The sequence below is a fragment of the Acanthopagrus latus genome, chromosome 22 (genome assembly GCF_904848185.1).
Source record: "Acanthopagrus latus isolate v.2019 chromosome 22, fAcaLat1.1, whole genome shotgun sequence".
Classification (NCBI taxonomy): Eukaryota; Metazoa; Chordata; class Actinopteri; order Spariformes; family Sparidae; genus Acanthopagrus; species Acanthopagrus latus.
In genome coordinates this window covers 12149574-12165701 of record NC_051060.1, presented here as the reverse complement: position 1 = coordinate 12165701, position 16128 = coordinate 12149574, and the positions used below count along the sequence as shown (strand labels likewise).

General features: G+C 44.9%; 1 protein-coding gene across 3 annotated transcripts in view; it reads right to left on the bottom strand.

Annotated features, from left to right (window-relative positions):
• gphnb (gephyrin b) overlaps nt 1-16128 on the bottom strand; it is a 106783-nt gene that overhangs the window by 65463 nt on the left and 25192 nt on the right. For all 3 annotated transcript variants that reach the window (XM_037087031.1, XM_037087032.1, XM_037087034.1), the window contains exon 2: nt 8170-8248. In XM_037087031.1, coding sequence (XP_036942926.1) covers nt 8170-8248 — 79 coding nt within the window. The remainder of the gene's footprint in view (nt 1-8169; nt 8249-16128) is intronic.

Genomic DNA, 16128 nt, shown 5'->3' with positions numbered 1-16128 from the left:
AAACTGTACTTGTGTGTGAAAGTAAAGATAAATAACCAAAATATCACCCGAAAAAACTGATGCAGCATGTAATATAGAAAGTAACTAGTAACTAGTGACTAAAGTTAGTGTAGTGGAGTAAAAAATGTAGATGCAATGTGTAAGAGTGGAGGTATGAAGTAGCAAAAAATGGGAACACTCAAGTACAAGTACCTCAAAACTCTACTGAAGAACAGTGATTGAGTAAATGCACGCATTGTTTGTTCACCCATGTGTGCAGGTATACAGCGCAGAGAGGTGCTTCTGTTATTAAGCAAACTCTCACTGATGTTAATTTGGGTGGACAAAATAATAGAAGCACCTGTCTGCAACACAACTCAGCAGCACCACAAACTGCAGCCTTTAAAATGACCAGGGTATTTGAAGTCAAAACGTGATCTTTTCCTAACCCTAACCCAGCGGCTTTGGTGTCCTTAACCCAACCAAGCCACAAGCACAGTGTGAAAACGGAACCTACCGAAACCTAAAATTAAAACACAAACAAATGTAAAGTTCAAACATATCTGTAGCTGGCATTGATTCTGGCAGCTGGGCTTGCGTGAACATCCTCAACATCTCACTTTGCTCAGCGGCACAGGTGTTGTGGTCATTGACAACAAATGCATTTTTCCTGGTTTGAGAAACAAACAAAGCGATGAGAGCTTTGCAGGCTGCTTCCACGAAGAAATAATATGGTGTCGTTGTACTAACTTATCAAAAACAAGACAGTTAAGACAGGCACTTTTGTTGCATGTCATGTACACCACCATATTTTAACAGGCTGTCTCTCCACTGGCACCACCCACAAAAACAGCGCTAACATGGGCAGATTTCTTGGGATCAATGTAAAAAAAAAAATAGAAAAGAAAAGAAAGCTAAAAGCTGCGGCAGGTCCACTGCTGACTGAAAATGACATCACCGGAGCAGATGAGTGATTCTGTGTCGATTGGTTGGGCAAAAGCCTAAGACAGTAATCCCACTGCCCAAACAGATTAACATGAACATATACCTGCAAATGTAATTTCAGTGTATATATATGAACAGACATATATGTACCTATTAGCATACATGCAGTATCTGTATTTCTGCATTTACACATACACATGTAGATATGCATACGTGTGTGTGTGTGTGTGTGTGTGTGTGTGTGTGTGTCTACAATATGAGCATGTGCTTGAATGTGCGTTTCAGCATGACTGGTTCCTCTGGAGACAGAGTGCCTGGCTGTATTTTTGGGGAGGGTGTGCTCTGAATTGAGGGAAGCCTATTAGAGGGGAGAGGGCCTGCAACATTTTAATCTCTAACACCCATCTATGTCTCTTTCTACTGCAAGGGGTTACGACATATAAAGCTCTTCTTCAAACTGCGGGCCGGAGGATGTCAGCCTGGAATAAAGGCTTTTTCGCTCGAGGTGTGGACAAATCCTGATGCGGGCGGAGGAAGAAATGGAAGGGAAGGCGGGGGGGGGGGGTTAAAAAGAGAAGAGTGGGGCCAGGCGGAGGGATGGAGATGAAGGGGTGTGAGCTGGTGAGGAGGGAGGAAAGGAGGGGTGGGGGTGGGGGCATGGCAGTAGTTTTTTGGCCTGAAAGCCTGGACGCGTCGGCCAAATCTTTCTATGAATAAAAGACGAGCACAGAGAGGAGGATAAAGAGGGAAAGGCGGGATGAGAGAGAAAGAGGGAGAGAGAGAGAGAGAGAGAGGCAGAGAGTGAAAAGAGCGAGAAAAGGGAGGGATAGACTGTCAGGGGCACACTTAACAAGAGAGAGGAAAAAGCATGTGTGTGTATGTGAGCCAGCTGCAAATCTCGGTGGTTGTGGGACACTTCCAAGATAAGACCCATCTGCCAGGGTGATTTCATTAATAATACAAGCTCTTTGTACAGGGCACTCAATCTCACTCTCTCTTCCTTTCTTTTTCCTTGCTTTCTCACACACACACACACACACACACACACACACACACACACGCACACACATTCCATCCAGGGAGAAGGAAGAGAGAGCCACGGCCATCTCCACGCTCCCAGTAGTAGCATGGAGCCGTGCCCATTACAGCTGAGTTGTTGCTTCGTCCATATGTAGGAAAGCTCTCAAGGGGTCACCTCTCGACGTGTTTCGCTGATAGAGGGAAGGATGTAGGGATACATGCAGGAGGAGGAGGAGGAGGAGGAGGAGGAGGAGTGGAAGAGCCCACCTCTTCAAAACCCCTGCCGTGATGAGAGCTCTGAGTGCTCAGCGAGGGGTTCCACTCTCATGATTCCACTCACAGCCACTAAACAACACGCACAACAACGCCCAAGAAACAAATACACACACACACACACACACACACACACACACACACACACACACACACACACACACACACACACACACACACACACCATAAAATATTCTGCAGACCACTCCACCCCACAAGCGTTCTATTTATTTACAGAATAAATGTCATCCTGGTTCAGATCTGCCATCGCTGACAGTCACCTCTCCCATTTCATTTTCTTTCTTCTAAAAACCATCCCGGGCTCGACCACATATCAAACACGCTTCGTATGTTCAAACAGTGAAGTTTAACATCTACGGCAGAACAAGCGCCGCTCACGTGTGTGTTACAATTGTTTGCGACATAACTAGCGTGTGTCTGCTGCTTGGTGCTGGGGTTTTTTTTGTGCTTGTTTGCATTTGCTGCGAAAACAACACTAATGAGAGTGATAGGAGCGAAAAAAAAACAAAAAAAAACAGTAGATTTGGGAGCCCAGGAAAACTGAAACAATGAGCTGAAAGACACCAAAATGCTCCATGAAGCTGAGCTGGAATTATCCATTGTTTAGCATAAAAATGGAGATTACAGCAGCTTTAACAACGTAACTGTAATCACTTACTGACGTGCATTTGCAAAAATATTTTGCTAAGAACACTGAACTGAAGTACTGTAATCACATGCTCAATTTCTTTCTAATACCATGACATGAGTTCAAAGGGTCACGTGTGAGGTTTTCTATCATTTTGATGTGCATGAATCAAATAACTAGAAGTGTAATTTATCACAGAAGACCGAATAATCACTTTGAAATAACTTGAATAATGAAGATTTGAAAACCACATCACGCTTATGTGGAAGTTCCACTGAACTTTGTATGTACTAAATGACCAGTCACACTTAAGACTCTGCATTTATTGAATCTAATCAGACCAAGTTATTTCATTTAATCGCATTGAATTGAAAAACTTTGCATTAAATCTAACACTTCCCAACGAACTTAGGTCATAAAATGAGTTGTTGAATTTACATGTAATTAAAATATTCAAAGTTACTGCTACGGACAAATTTATTGAGTGTGGACAAAGTTATGCTTAACTTAGCATTAAACATTGTGCGAACATTTACATAAGTCGATCCAAGTCAAAATACGATCCAGCTGTTATGATGCAGCACCAGAGGTTTGTGTTTGTGTTGTGTCCTTGTCCCCTGACTGTCTCCTGACTGTGAAATTGGGCCGACTGTCACCCATCTGATTGACTTCTGGCTATTCTTAGCCATGACAATTTGTAAAATTGACAAAGGTTGTTACAACACAAGTCGCCGGAGGGCAGGGACGCAGAGTTGGCTCAACAGCCCGGGGAGGGAGGGAGGGGGAGGAGGGAAGGTGGGAGGGAGGAAGGCTCACTTAAACATAAACACCCACAGACACACGATATATGAATCTAAACAAAAGTACTCCATCACACTGGAAAGGTATAGATGCATACAAAATACTAACACACACACACAGGTGAGGACACCCATGTGTACGCACACACACACACACACCCACGCCTGCCTCATCTGTGTGTCCTTGAGTCCGGGTATCATTTGTTTGACCCCCCCTCTGCTACTTTTTGCTTTTTTTTTTTTTTTTTGCCACGTATCATTTTTCTCTCCGCCTGACACACCTCTGGATGCTCCTGAATGCCAGACTGGGCAGACTGATTGATTGCATGTGCCAATGTGTGTGTGTGTGTGTGTGTGTGTGTCATTGTAGTTTATGTTATGTGTCCTGCTATGGCCCCACACTCCCTCCCTGTCTCCCCCCCCTCCCCCGCCGCTCTGTCACAGCAGCAATGGCACATTCAGGGCACGACGTTCTGGCTGGTCAACCTGATGGAGCCGCTGCCTCGTGGTGTGGCGTGGATTAACATGGCATGGAGGATTGTCGTGCCAGAGGAGGTCAGCCGGAGCCCGTTCACATCGACTACCGTCACCGCAACACGGCGGAGCACAGCGCTGCCTGTCCCTGTGTCCAGTTTACACGTTTAACAGCACCCTGTTTAATCCAAGATCAACCCCGTCAGTTAACTGGTACAAAACACCTTCAACCAACGTGTCTTTATAGTGGTTTCAGTTGACGACAGGACCTCCAACTCTGCACTCTGCACACTGAGCAATTCAGTCAACAGAGTCGACCAAGCCAACAAGCAACTTCAACAAACTCGCCAAGCTTTAATCAGCTGTCCGCACGATGGGATTTTATTCCATGAGCATATTCTCCATCAGGAAAGTGCACAATTGATGAGGAGTCGATTTCAGCCTGGAAACATCCCAAACTATCACAGCGGCGACATTAAAGCGGACTCTGAAGCCTTTTCTGTACCATGAGTGCATAACTTGCCTTGATTTATATCCAGATATTCAGCCATATACTGTAAATCCACCTTGCATATGTTTTGCGTCCACCCATAAATTCAAACAAGTGTGGAGATTATATGGCAGTGTACTGACATGAATACATCTAAGTGTTGAATAAGAGATAATATGAAGGTTACTGTTTTCAGAAATACTTAAAATTGAAATTCCCCTTTCATTTCCACAAGCTTTTTATTTGTATTCATGCAACAAAAGCATCCTTAGTTTGCAAAAACCCTTCTGCTGCCAAAGACGATACATACATATATGTACACTAGTGAAATGAAACTATCAAACTACTTAAGGGAAGTTTATCATTTTCTGGATTATGTTTATTGCCATTTCTTTTTCCTGTGTAGACAAATGTTACATTATTGTGTCCCTGGAGGAGTCAAAGTACGGTGGTTGTGCTGGGTAGTAGGTGTAAATGCAGGACTTTCATACCACTGACCGGTTAGGGGATAACACCCAGTTTAAATCTAAACAAAAGCAAATAAATTCATACTGTCTTGTGTTTAGAACAGAAAGGAATTTTTCAGTAAGCAGTCCAGTCACCACGATGAAACAATGGCTTGTAAATGCTTCTGCAGAACCACTGATGCTTTCACATGTGTACAGGCTACGTAGAAATAATTTTTTTTAAAAAGGACGAAAAGAACATCATATCACGTTCACATTACCAGTATACTTGACTATACTTGACTTGACTTGACTAACATATCGGGTAGTGGAGGGGGACGGTGGTGGAGGTCAAGGTGAGAAAGCTGCCAAGCCAGTGACAGTTGGAGACTACATTTAAACATTTGCTAGTGATAAAAAAAACCCTGATATTTTTCAAGGAGCCCTCGGGATAATTTCCACTCATGTTTGTGGCAACAGAAACAGTATATATTTTGAATGAGACCATCAAACATCTCCAGCCGTATCTGTGCTGATCAAAGCAGGTATTTCATCCAAAATCATGATCTTTTTTCTAAGCGTAGCCGAGTGGGGTTTTTTTTCTGCCTAAACCTTTTTTTTCTTTAATGTCCTCATTATTATTATTTTCCTCAAAAGCAGATTAGGTAGCATAATGCTTTTCTAACAGTGAATGTAATGTTGCACATACTGTAAGTAGTATACTGTGTACAGTATATACAGAGTACATAAGTACAGACAGTATGTGTAAATAAAATAATGTTATTCACTAGCTTACCAACTCACTGAAAGTCGGTGTTGGTCTGTTCTCACGCTTGTGTCTTCAACTGCACAAGCTCAGGAGGAGACTTGTTTCCCTTCAAATGACGCTTAAATGAAAATGAGAGTTTTTCTGTTTGGTTTTTAATAGTTAAACATTCAACCTTAACATAAGTTATAAAAATTGCAAAAGTATTTTATTGAAACTTTATTCAGATTTGATTATAAGGTGGTTGCTGAGTGCTATTTGTATCGCAGCAACAGGACGGTTGTGCACTCTCCATCGTCAATCAGACAATCTAATAGAATCAGCTGAGTGGATTAATGTTGCTCTGAGTTAAAACAAGGGCAATTAAAGCATGTTTGCTTAGCAAAGAAACTGAATGAGACCCACAACTCTGCCAATCAGTAGCTGTAAACATGAACACACACCATACATGTATTAAACACAACAACACAAAACAAAACAATTCCGTATTTTCCCTGGTTTGCACACTGCACAAATAAGCATACAGTGGATCCCCGATCACTATATGGCGTGACGCACATGACATGGCACAGGCCTCCTCACTCTCCCCACTCTGTGTCACACTGATGTGACACATACATTACACATCGGCCTCTAAATAAACACACCGTAAAGGACATGAGAAGCAGGGACCTGTCCAGAGTCCCACAGCGGGGGGTGGGTGACACTTCTGTGATATTGACTTGTGTGATATTTTGATGGAGCGGCAGGATAGCGCCGGAAAATCAATGTCTGTGTGGAGAATGACTGCAATGTCTAGAGAAGCGTGTCTGAGGCTACATGTTGGGGTCACATATCGTAATGTTTCGACTCATGGGCTGAGGAGGCGTCGAAAGGCATGCAGTGTGCAATGACACAAAAGACTGCTATTGATCACTGACATCAAATCTAACATCAAAAAATAACATCTTTTTCATGCCGTAGACTGAAATCGGTGAAATAGTTAGTACACATTATTGATCATGGGCATTGGTTTATGGGTGCTCCATGTTCTGGCTCCCAGATCTGCACCAACCTGGACTGTTATTATGAAGATCACGGTTTGTCAGTAGGACTACACAAAGCTACCCTCATAACTTGGATGGAGGATGGGTCTCGGCCCAGGATAGATCCAATTAACTTTTGAAAATAGGAGCCGATCCAGGAATTTCTGGTGAACATTTGGGTTGATTTCTCAGTAAAACAATGAATAAAATGAATCAGGCGTATTTAGGCGGCCGGTATCTATGGTATCTACGGTAACTGTAGGGCCTTGGCAGAGATATAGGCTCTTCTGAGTGCTAGTTTAATTTTGTATTAGCGGGCTTTTACAAAAATGGTCAGACTGATGGAGACCCTCCTCTATGCATAAAAGCCACATCAGCTTGGTTAAAAATAAACCTGATATAAGCAGATTTGTAGGTGGGTCAACAATATGTTTAAATACACATTACACATTATGACTCATGTATGGTCATTTTCCCAAAAACACGATAATCATAAGCCCTGTGTATGATGAATTAACATTCCCAAGTGAAGGTGAGGACCATTTCTGCTCGGTGGGTTCCTTTCCTGTTCTAACATGACGGTTCCCCTGTGCACAGTGCAGGAGGTGGTTTTCCCACTTTGATGTGGCGGAATCTGACTGGGCCCTGACCTCAACCACACCGAATCCCACCTTAGGGATCACATAAATGTGTCACATAATAGTAATAATGGCCATGTATAGTATCTTAATAACCTTTATTAGAAATCATGGTTTATCTTGAGTTTTTCCATTGCAAGATTTCAGTTCTCGAGCAGCACACAAACATTCATAAAGCTCGATCGCGATGGAAATGATTGTTTTCTTTTTTTCCCCGGTGTGCTTTTCACGCTCCTTTGTGAGGGAAACAACTGTTGATTTCACCTCCTTTGGATTCTTTGAGCAAATAACGACTTCTTGCAGATACAGAGCGCCATCCTTAAACACGAGAGTGCTGCAGCTCCTTTTGTTGTTGCCATGCATGCTGGGAATTTTTTCCTCCACAGGGCGACACCGAGCCCCGACATGTTGTGTGGAAGAGATATTTTTAGTTTCTTAGTTACGCTGTTGCGCAAAAAGAAGACAAGCGCGCGCACACAGACACACACAGACACACACGCACACACAGACCTGTGCATCTTTTTCGACGTAGATTTAAGGTTAGTTCAAGGACTCTGGAATAAACGTCTATGTGCAAGAAGGTGTTGCTTGATGTGTTTCTTTTTTTTTTTTCACTTCCTCAGGTTGGTTATGTGATATAAAAAAACAAAAGGCGAATACTCACAGGGAGGGATCATGGACGAGATCTTTGAGGTTGACGCCACTGCGGTCCTCTGCAAGGTTCCGAAAACAGCTGTCACTCACTGGATAGACAGATACAAAAGAAAATTCAATTAGTGGACAGAAATGACAACGAATGAAGGGCACTGTCCAGACGGTAAACAATTCTTTCTTAAACCTGCATTGCTTCACTCTCGCGTCAGCTCACTAACTCGCTCGGCAGGAAGCGGGAACGACTATTTTCTAAACTGCGTCATGGATGGCAACATGTGATTGTTCAAGGTGGGAGACGGGAATGAAAACCAGATGTGGAAAACGGTGAAGTATACCAAAACGATCCCTCTCTGAGCTGACGATGAAAGAAGTTGAACAACATCCAAGACACTGCTTTCCAAGCACATCTCTGAAGACTTCTGCACTGTTTTGGAAGCGTGTCTGTATTCATTTTTTAACATTTTGATCCACATTTCACACCTGTGCTTCCTAACGAGACGAAAACAAAACTGGATCTTGGACATGAAGGACTCTTCCGTTGGGTCTAAATTAGACAGAAGGAGATGCTTTAATGTGTTGGAGCTCCACTCACTCCACTACGCGAATAAAAGGCAACGCTTACACCTTCGGCGAGCACACTTTTTGAAGCCGAAGAGAAGCCACACCTTCACCGTCTCCAACCTCTACTTATGAAACCGCGGCCGCCCCTTGACTGCAGAGCAGGTGCGAGCCACATGAGTCATCACGGTGATCACAGACGGATAGAGTGACGGATGTAGCGAGACAGGGAGGGAGACGAAGACATGGGGAGAGGAGGATGAAAAAAAAAATTATATATATACATATATCTATATCTATCTATCTATCTATCTCTATCTCTATCTCTCTCTCTCCCTCTCTCTCTCTCTCTCTCTCTCTCTCTATATATATATATATATATATATATATATATATATATATATATATATATATATATATATATATATATATATATATATATATATAAATAAAACAAAGCGAAAGGAGACCGAAAGAGACAGATGGGGAAGGATGAGGAGAGGGACAAGGTGTTTCGTGATCTGACGGGGCCAAACGTGAACGGACATGCTCGCGTCTTAAAATAGATGCAAACCGATGCACCGGAGGGAGGGAGGAGGGGGCTGTGATGGTGGTGGCTGTGGCTGTGGCTGTGGCGGTAGCGGCGGGCGGCGGTGGTGCAGTGGATTTAATCCCAAAAAACTTGATGCGCTAGTTTGTAGACTAGACTGGAAATGTCATGATGTTACTCCAATGAAGTGCCATGATCCATGAACGAGGGGAGGGGCGGAGTGGATGGGGTGAGTGGATGGGTGAAGCAAGAATGGTGTAAAAAAATGGAGGTGGGATGGCACGGATGTGAAGGGAGGGGATGCTACAGAGCTGGAAAAGGATGGAAAAGGAGGTGTGTGTGTGTTGGAGGGTGGGAGGAACTGAGGTGGAGAGGAGTGGAGTGGATGAAAAGGATGTTAGGGGAGAGAGAACAAGTGGGGGGAAAGCAGTGCCGATGGGGCAACGCTGTGGAGGCAGAGGTAAACAGAGGGGTGCAGGACGCTGCTCTGGGCTCCGGCAAATAAATGGGAGAGTGCTGACATTTGCACACTGAGCCAGCTCAGAAAAGAGAGAAAGAGCGGGAGAAACAAGAGAGACGGAAAGACTGCGGGAGGGGGGGTGGGGGGGTTATAGCGAGAAAAAAGGGTTGAGGGAGGAGAGAAAAGGGGAGCAAGCACATGGTATACACACCACCCTGGCTTTAGAGGGGCACTGCTGCATAAGTGCATGTGTGCGTGTGTGTTTGTGTGTGAAGAGGGAACTTCCTTCAAGACTGCAGTATTCCTTACACACACACACACACACACACGTGCGCATGCACACACACACACACACAAGCAGCCCTCCTCAGTCTTTCTCTCCCAGCTACCCCTTGATCTAAAAATAGCCGTTCCACTCTCCTACAAGAGGCAGCAACCATTCTGAACCAATCAACATGCTCTGTCAAAGGCATCGGTACCCACCACCCCTATGTGTGTGTGTGCGTGTGTGCACTCGTGTGTGCATGTGTGCAACAAGGGGAACTCCTGACTGAAGGTAATAAAGCTGCCCCTCCCTGATGCACTGGTTAGCGAAATTGGTGGGAAAGCGATCCCTTCGATGAAACAATGGCACGGGAGAGAATCAGAGAAGCAAGAGGGCGGAAAGAGGGGAAACAAAAAAAAAAAGAAAGATGGTGCGAAAGAGCGAGGGTGGAGGGGAGGGAGAGGGAGATCTGGCTGCAGTTGAAACAGGCTTCAAAGGAATATTAATGTGATCCTGTGCAAGAGCTGAAGACAGGGGGAGAGAAGGGGGAAGAGGGAGGGAGGATGGAGCGAGAGGAGTGAAGGGGGAGGAGGGGGGAAAGGTGCACAAGAATTCATGACACCGCTTCCTCCCACTTCCTTGGCTCCGCCCACGCACCTTCCTCCAGGTAAATCTGCGGCTTTCATCTGTTGCCCCCCCTCCGAAACGTCTCTGCTCGCCGCACCATCTTGAGTGTCCGACCCGAAACCCGCAGTGTGTGAGAAACCAGGGATTTAATCTTCACAAGAGACGCACGCCTGGCTTTGCCTCCTGATCCCTGAGCAGCCACTCCAGTACCCAGACGCAATGCAGTGACCCCGTCCCACCCCAGAGGGCGCTGCTCCCTGTGGCACGTACAGCACACAGAGAGCTAAAAGGTCAGTGCTTCTACATGGCTGGAAAACCGTGATGAGACAGACAGCTAAGGCCGGACAGACGGAAGTGAAGCTTGTCGAACTCCATCGGCATGTCATCCTGCTGTTCAGCGGTCAAACAGCTCAGATCTCGTCAATGCAAATTTTAATTTAATTTTCTGATATGAAGCGCAGCTACAGAGAGCACTCTGCACCGCACACTTTTGCGTCCATATGCCGTGTTTTGTCTACATTTGTAACCCTCCATATGCTTGCATTTGTGTGTGCTGCACAATAAGGACACGAGGTGGCTGGGAAGCTCCTGAGAAAGCCAGTGAGCGGAACTTGAGTTAATTTCTCTTACCCAAACTTTCCAAGGTCATGAACCAGTAGGAATTCAGGATTTGTGTTTAGTTTGAATTACAAGAGAAAAAAAAACATACGGCCACACAATTAATCGAAATATCCAAAACTGCATCACAGGAAAGTGCAATATACAGATCAGAGAATCTGTGTTATTATTGATGACCTGACCTGTTCTTTAGTACAGGACTCCAACAAATGTCACTATTTTCATAGTTTTTCTGAGCAAAAATGAAAATTGATCACTCCCTGTAATCATGAAACGTCAAATATCTGTCAAAAATAATATCATACTGTGCAATCCTAAAAAACGGTGAGTTAATCTAGAATGGCCCTCAGTAGAGCGTATACCTCTGCAGAGGCCACTTCAATCAAGGCTGATCCAAAATCAAATAATTTCCTATTTAAATACACTAGATTAGGATTTTTATTTGGATCCACATCAAACTGTACTCACTCACTCACAAATACTAGCCACCTAAATACGCCTGTATTTTTTCATGCATTATCCCCTGAGAGATAACAACAATGCCCTTGCTCTTGCGACGTTAGAGAAAGTGATAAAAAAAAGACTGTCTTGGATCCCTCTCTCTGTCCAGATCCCAATGAACAGTCAGCGGGGTCTACTCTGGTCCAAGACCCGCCCTCGCTCCGAGCTTCGAGGAAATTCGTTTGGTTGTTTTTGTGTCATCCAGCTGACACACCAACCAACAAGCAAACGACACGGGCGAAAAAAACATAACCTCCATGGCGGCAAAAACTGTGCCCAATTCTGCACCAGGACTTTTAACGTCTTTGAAGACACCTCTTGTACTGCTGCCTTACACAACACTGCATTTATCTATATAGGCATCTCTGTGATTGTAATCACTTTTCAATATTTCCCAGTTCCTATGCCTCTATTGACTCCTCTATCGCCTCACATTTGCCTCCACCTGTGAGTGTGAGTGTGAGCGCTGTTAGCCTGCATGTCCCCCAGGCTACAGCAGTGGGAGGAGAGCGGGGAAGCCTGAGCTTCTGAAGCATTTTGCAGGGCAGCAACACTGCTCACACATGGGACCTAGACGTGCACACCCCAGCACTCTCGTGCACACTCTTAAAGGGTTAATCACTAAGCCACGGCAGAGCGCGGGAGATCAGGACGCAGGGGACGACATCAAGAGGCCAACGAGAGGAGAAGTGATCAGGGAGGAGAAAATGTCAATACGGAGCAGAAAATGAATGGAAAAACAGAGAGAATCATAGCTTTTAAGGGGGAAAAAAGAGGAAGCATGAGCGATTCCAAGATCTGTTTTTCCTGCTCCAGCTCTTCTGGTGGTAATAAAAGTGTACAGCCGAAGGTCACGTCTGGACTATAAGTAGAGATGGGCTTCACTGTTACAAATGACACATATATATTTGATATAACGCTGTGTCAAATGCCCGCAAACACAAGTTACATGAATAAGTGGGATGTTAGGCCTATAATCAATTAAAGTGCAGATAGCCAGGGTAGCAAGCAAGTGAGCTACGCCTGTCATTGTGAACGTCGTGATGTATTTTCATGTGTAAGTTCTAGCAGACGCAACGTTTGCAGGCTAATTTAAATAACGATAAATAAAATCAAAACAAATCCTCAAAAAGGAGACAGCGCTGGGAAAATATCTTCCCAGCACTGAAGTTGTGAGTCGCTTCAGTCGCTATAATCCTGGCAAATAAAAGAAACCAGACAAAGAGGAAAAAAGAACTGAGAGAATAAGTGATAGCAACAGGTGGCGTGAGTATGTCTATAGTTAGCAAGCTAGCTAACTGTCCAGAGAAGGATAAGACTGACTACCTGTGTAATTATGTGATGTTTGGTGATACAGATAGCTTTGTTGGCAAGCTTCATGCTAGCCTAAAGGTAGCCAGGTTGGCTCGCCATGTTGCGTTTAACAGATAGCATCTTGTTCCTGCTGTATTTTAAATTCTCAGAAACAACTTATTGCTGGCAAAAGATTTCTTTTGAGTGTCTTTCGTTAATATCATCATAACAGATGGAATAAACTCTGACCAGACAACAAACAGTAATAGTGCAGAGCAACAAGTGGTTGCCATGTAGCCAGGTTAGCTAGCAGGCCTTTCCGTCTGATTGCTGTGTTTAATAAACATTGCTTTGTTCTTGCTATATTATATATGCTACATACTAGCCTACACTCAGTAGAGAATGTACTTAATTGTTCTGTAGTAGAAATTATATATATATATATATATATATATATATATATATATATATATATATATATATATATATATATATATATATATATATATATATATATACGCATGCACCTAAAATGTGACTCAAATCTTTTTTACACTTACAAACTTTTTGGGAGTTTATTCAGTTTGGCGCAGAATTCAGGTGCAGCTGGACTTCAGCCTGTCTAATAGGTAGGACAGATGTTGCCAAGGTCAGCTAGTTAGGTCTAAAGGCAAAGTTAGCATGGTCGGCTAGGTGCTGTCCATCTGTAATACAGTAGCTTAGCAACCTAACAGGCTATGTGCTGTCAGTCTGTTAGCCACTAGCGGAGTGGATTCATAAACTGCTACTATGTTCCACTCAATCATTTCCAAGACATAAAGCAGTCAGCACTCATTATCTCCCTGGGATCCCACACTAATGGGGTTTTCCCTTATAGCAGGTCCTCTCTCTCTCTCTCTCTCTCTCTCTCTCTCTCACACACACACACACACACACACACACACAGCTCACATGCACAGTGCCTGTGTATGCATTCACACATACACAAATAGACAAACGTCACGCAATAAACACATGCACTTTTTTTCAGGTACATGAACACACCTTTACACACACGCGGGCGAGCGCGTGCACAGCCTTGGACACCTTGCCACGGATCAGCAGTTTTACACAACTTGCACTACAAATCACAGCGCAAGACAGAGCTAGATGGAGATGGAGTTGCGTGTGCCAAAGTCTACTTCCAGTCCAATCATGACAGTGCTTATCCATCATCGCAGCGCTACCCTGCAAGCTCCTCGGATGAAAATATATAGAAGTTAGGTGTTCTGGATATTATGTTTTACTCAAGAAGTGATGCAACAAAATTGGCAAGTAACAATGTGGATTATCCTTCCTTAGTTTAGTCTGTCTAGAAAAAAAATTAATCTATACATGTTCCAGCGGAGGGAGAGCAGAGCGTCGCCTTCTTTCGCCCGAGCAGCCCACTTGCCATCTCTATTGTTTCCTGTTCTTTATCCGCCAGCCAGAAGTGCCTATGGCCCTCCAGCCCCGGAGAAAAGCTACTATGGAGGTCAAACACTGGATTGGGCTGACATCTGCTGGTGGGAGGGACAACACCTCTGCACACCAATAAGCCTCAGCCGGAGTGATATCACTGCCTCCTGTCTCCTATTTTACTGGCTTGTTCTGTGTCAAATGGAAACACTGGGCCTCGGGCCTCGGATTAAACGGGTTTAATGATGAATAGAGGTATGGACCCGCCTCCAGATTGTAATGGGGTGGGGTAGACATCTGACTAGGGGGCTTTCAGCACCACAACCCCCCTCCCAGCTAGAAGAGGAGAGGAGAGGAGCAGTGGTGCACAAATACCAGCATCTTCATTCCATGGCAGGGTAAATTTCCAAATTAATAAAGGCTTCACGGTGCTGGGTAAAATATAGTAACAGCAATAACAGCAGATAACCTAATCTAATATAAGCCCACTGTATCTTAGCAACCTTGTTAATTCTGAGAGGAGCAGTGGGGTAAGCAGCAGAAGCACCAGCATCCATCATCAAAGACACACCCAGCAGCAACACACACACACAAACACACACACACACACACACACACACACACACACACACACACACACACACACACACACACACACACACACACACACACCACTTACTCACAAACTCTCAAACCCACGACACCACGCGCATGCACATGCCATCTCACCATTAACCGCTACCTTCAATCAACACTGCGATGCAGATGAACGTGTCCACACGTGCAGGGCAACACGCTCGGGCACGCTCACACGCACACACACACACACACACACACACACACAGATCCTCAGGCTTACTGTAAGCAGCCGGGAGAATGGAGGGGGTGTGGAGCGGAACAATGGGATCCTAATCGTCGGGCTGCATTTCAAAGCCTCTCCCCCTCTACAACACTGTTTCTAGATAAGATTTGAAAATGCTATTTATATCCGCGGGGAGAGGAGCCAACCAGCGGCTTGATTTTCATTTATTTGAAGTCAGATCTAAATTGGGGTAGAGTTACATAATGCAAGGAGTGCGACACTCCACCTGCTACCGCCGAGCCCAGCCATTGAAGAACGCTACGGAGGGAAAACGGCCTGAAAGAGAGTGAGAGAGAGAGAGAGAGAGAAAAAAAAAAGCACCAGGCCCACGCTAATACTGCAGCTAATAATTACTCCATCGGCTTAATAACCATCGCTTACTACACCGAAGGAGCCCGGCTCATCCGTGTGGGTACAGCAGTGGGCCGATTCCGCAATCTCAAATCCAAACCTACTCCAGCGTAGCCAGGCCAGAAATCCTGCAACCACGCTGAGCCAAGGACAAAACAACACAGCACAACACGGCCCAGTCCCCCCCCCCCCCCCACCCCACACACCAGATGTGCAGAGAAAGGAAGACAGAGAGGGTGAGACAGCTCTGTTCTCCACAGCTGTGTACCCAGGCAGGCAGGCAGGCAGGCAGGGGCCCATCCCCGGCCCCGGCTCCAACCAACTCAACCCCCCCACCTCCCTGGAGAGACGAGGCAGCTCCATCCATCCCCAAGTCCGAGTGAGGCGGGGAGGAAGAGGAGGAGGAGGAGGAGGAGGAGGAGAGGGTGGTAGGATGGACATGTGGAG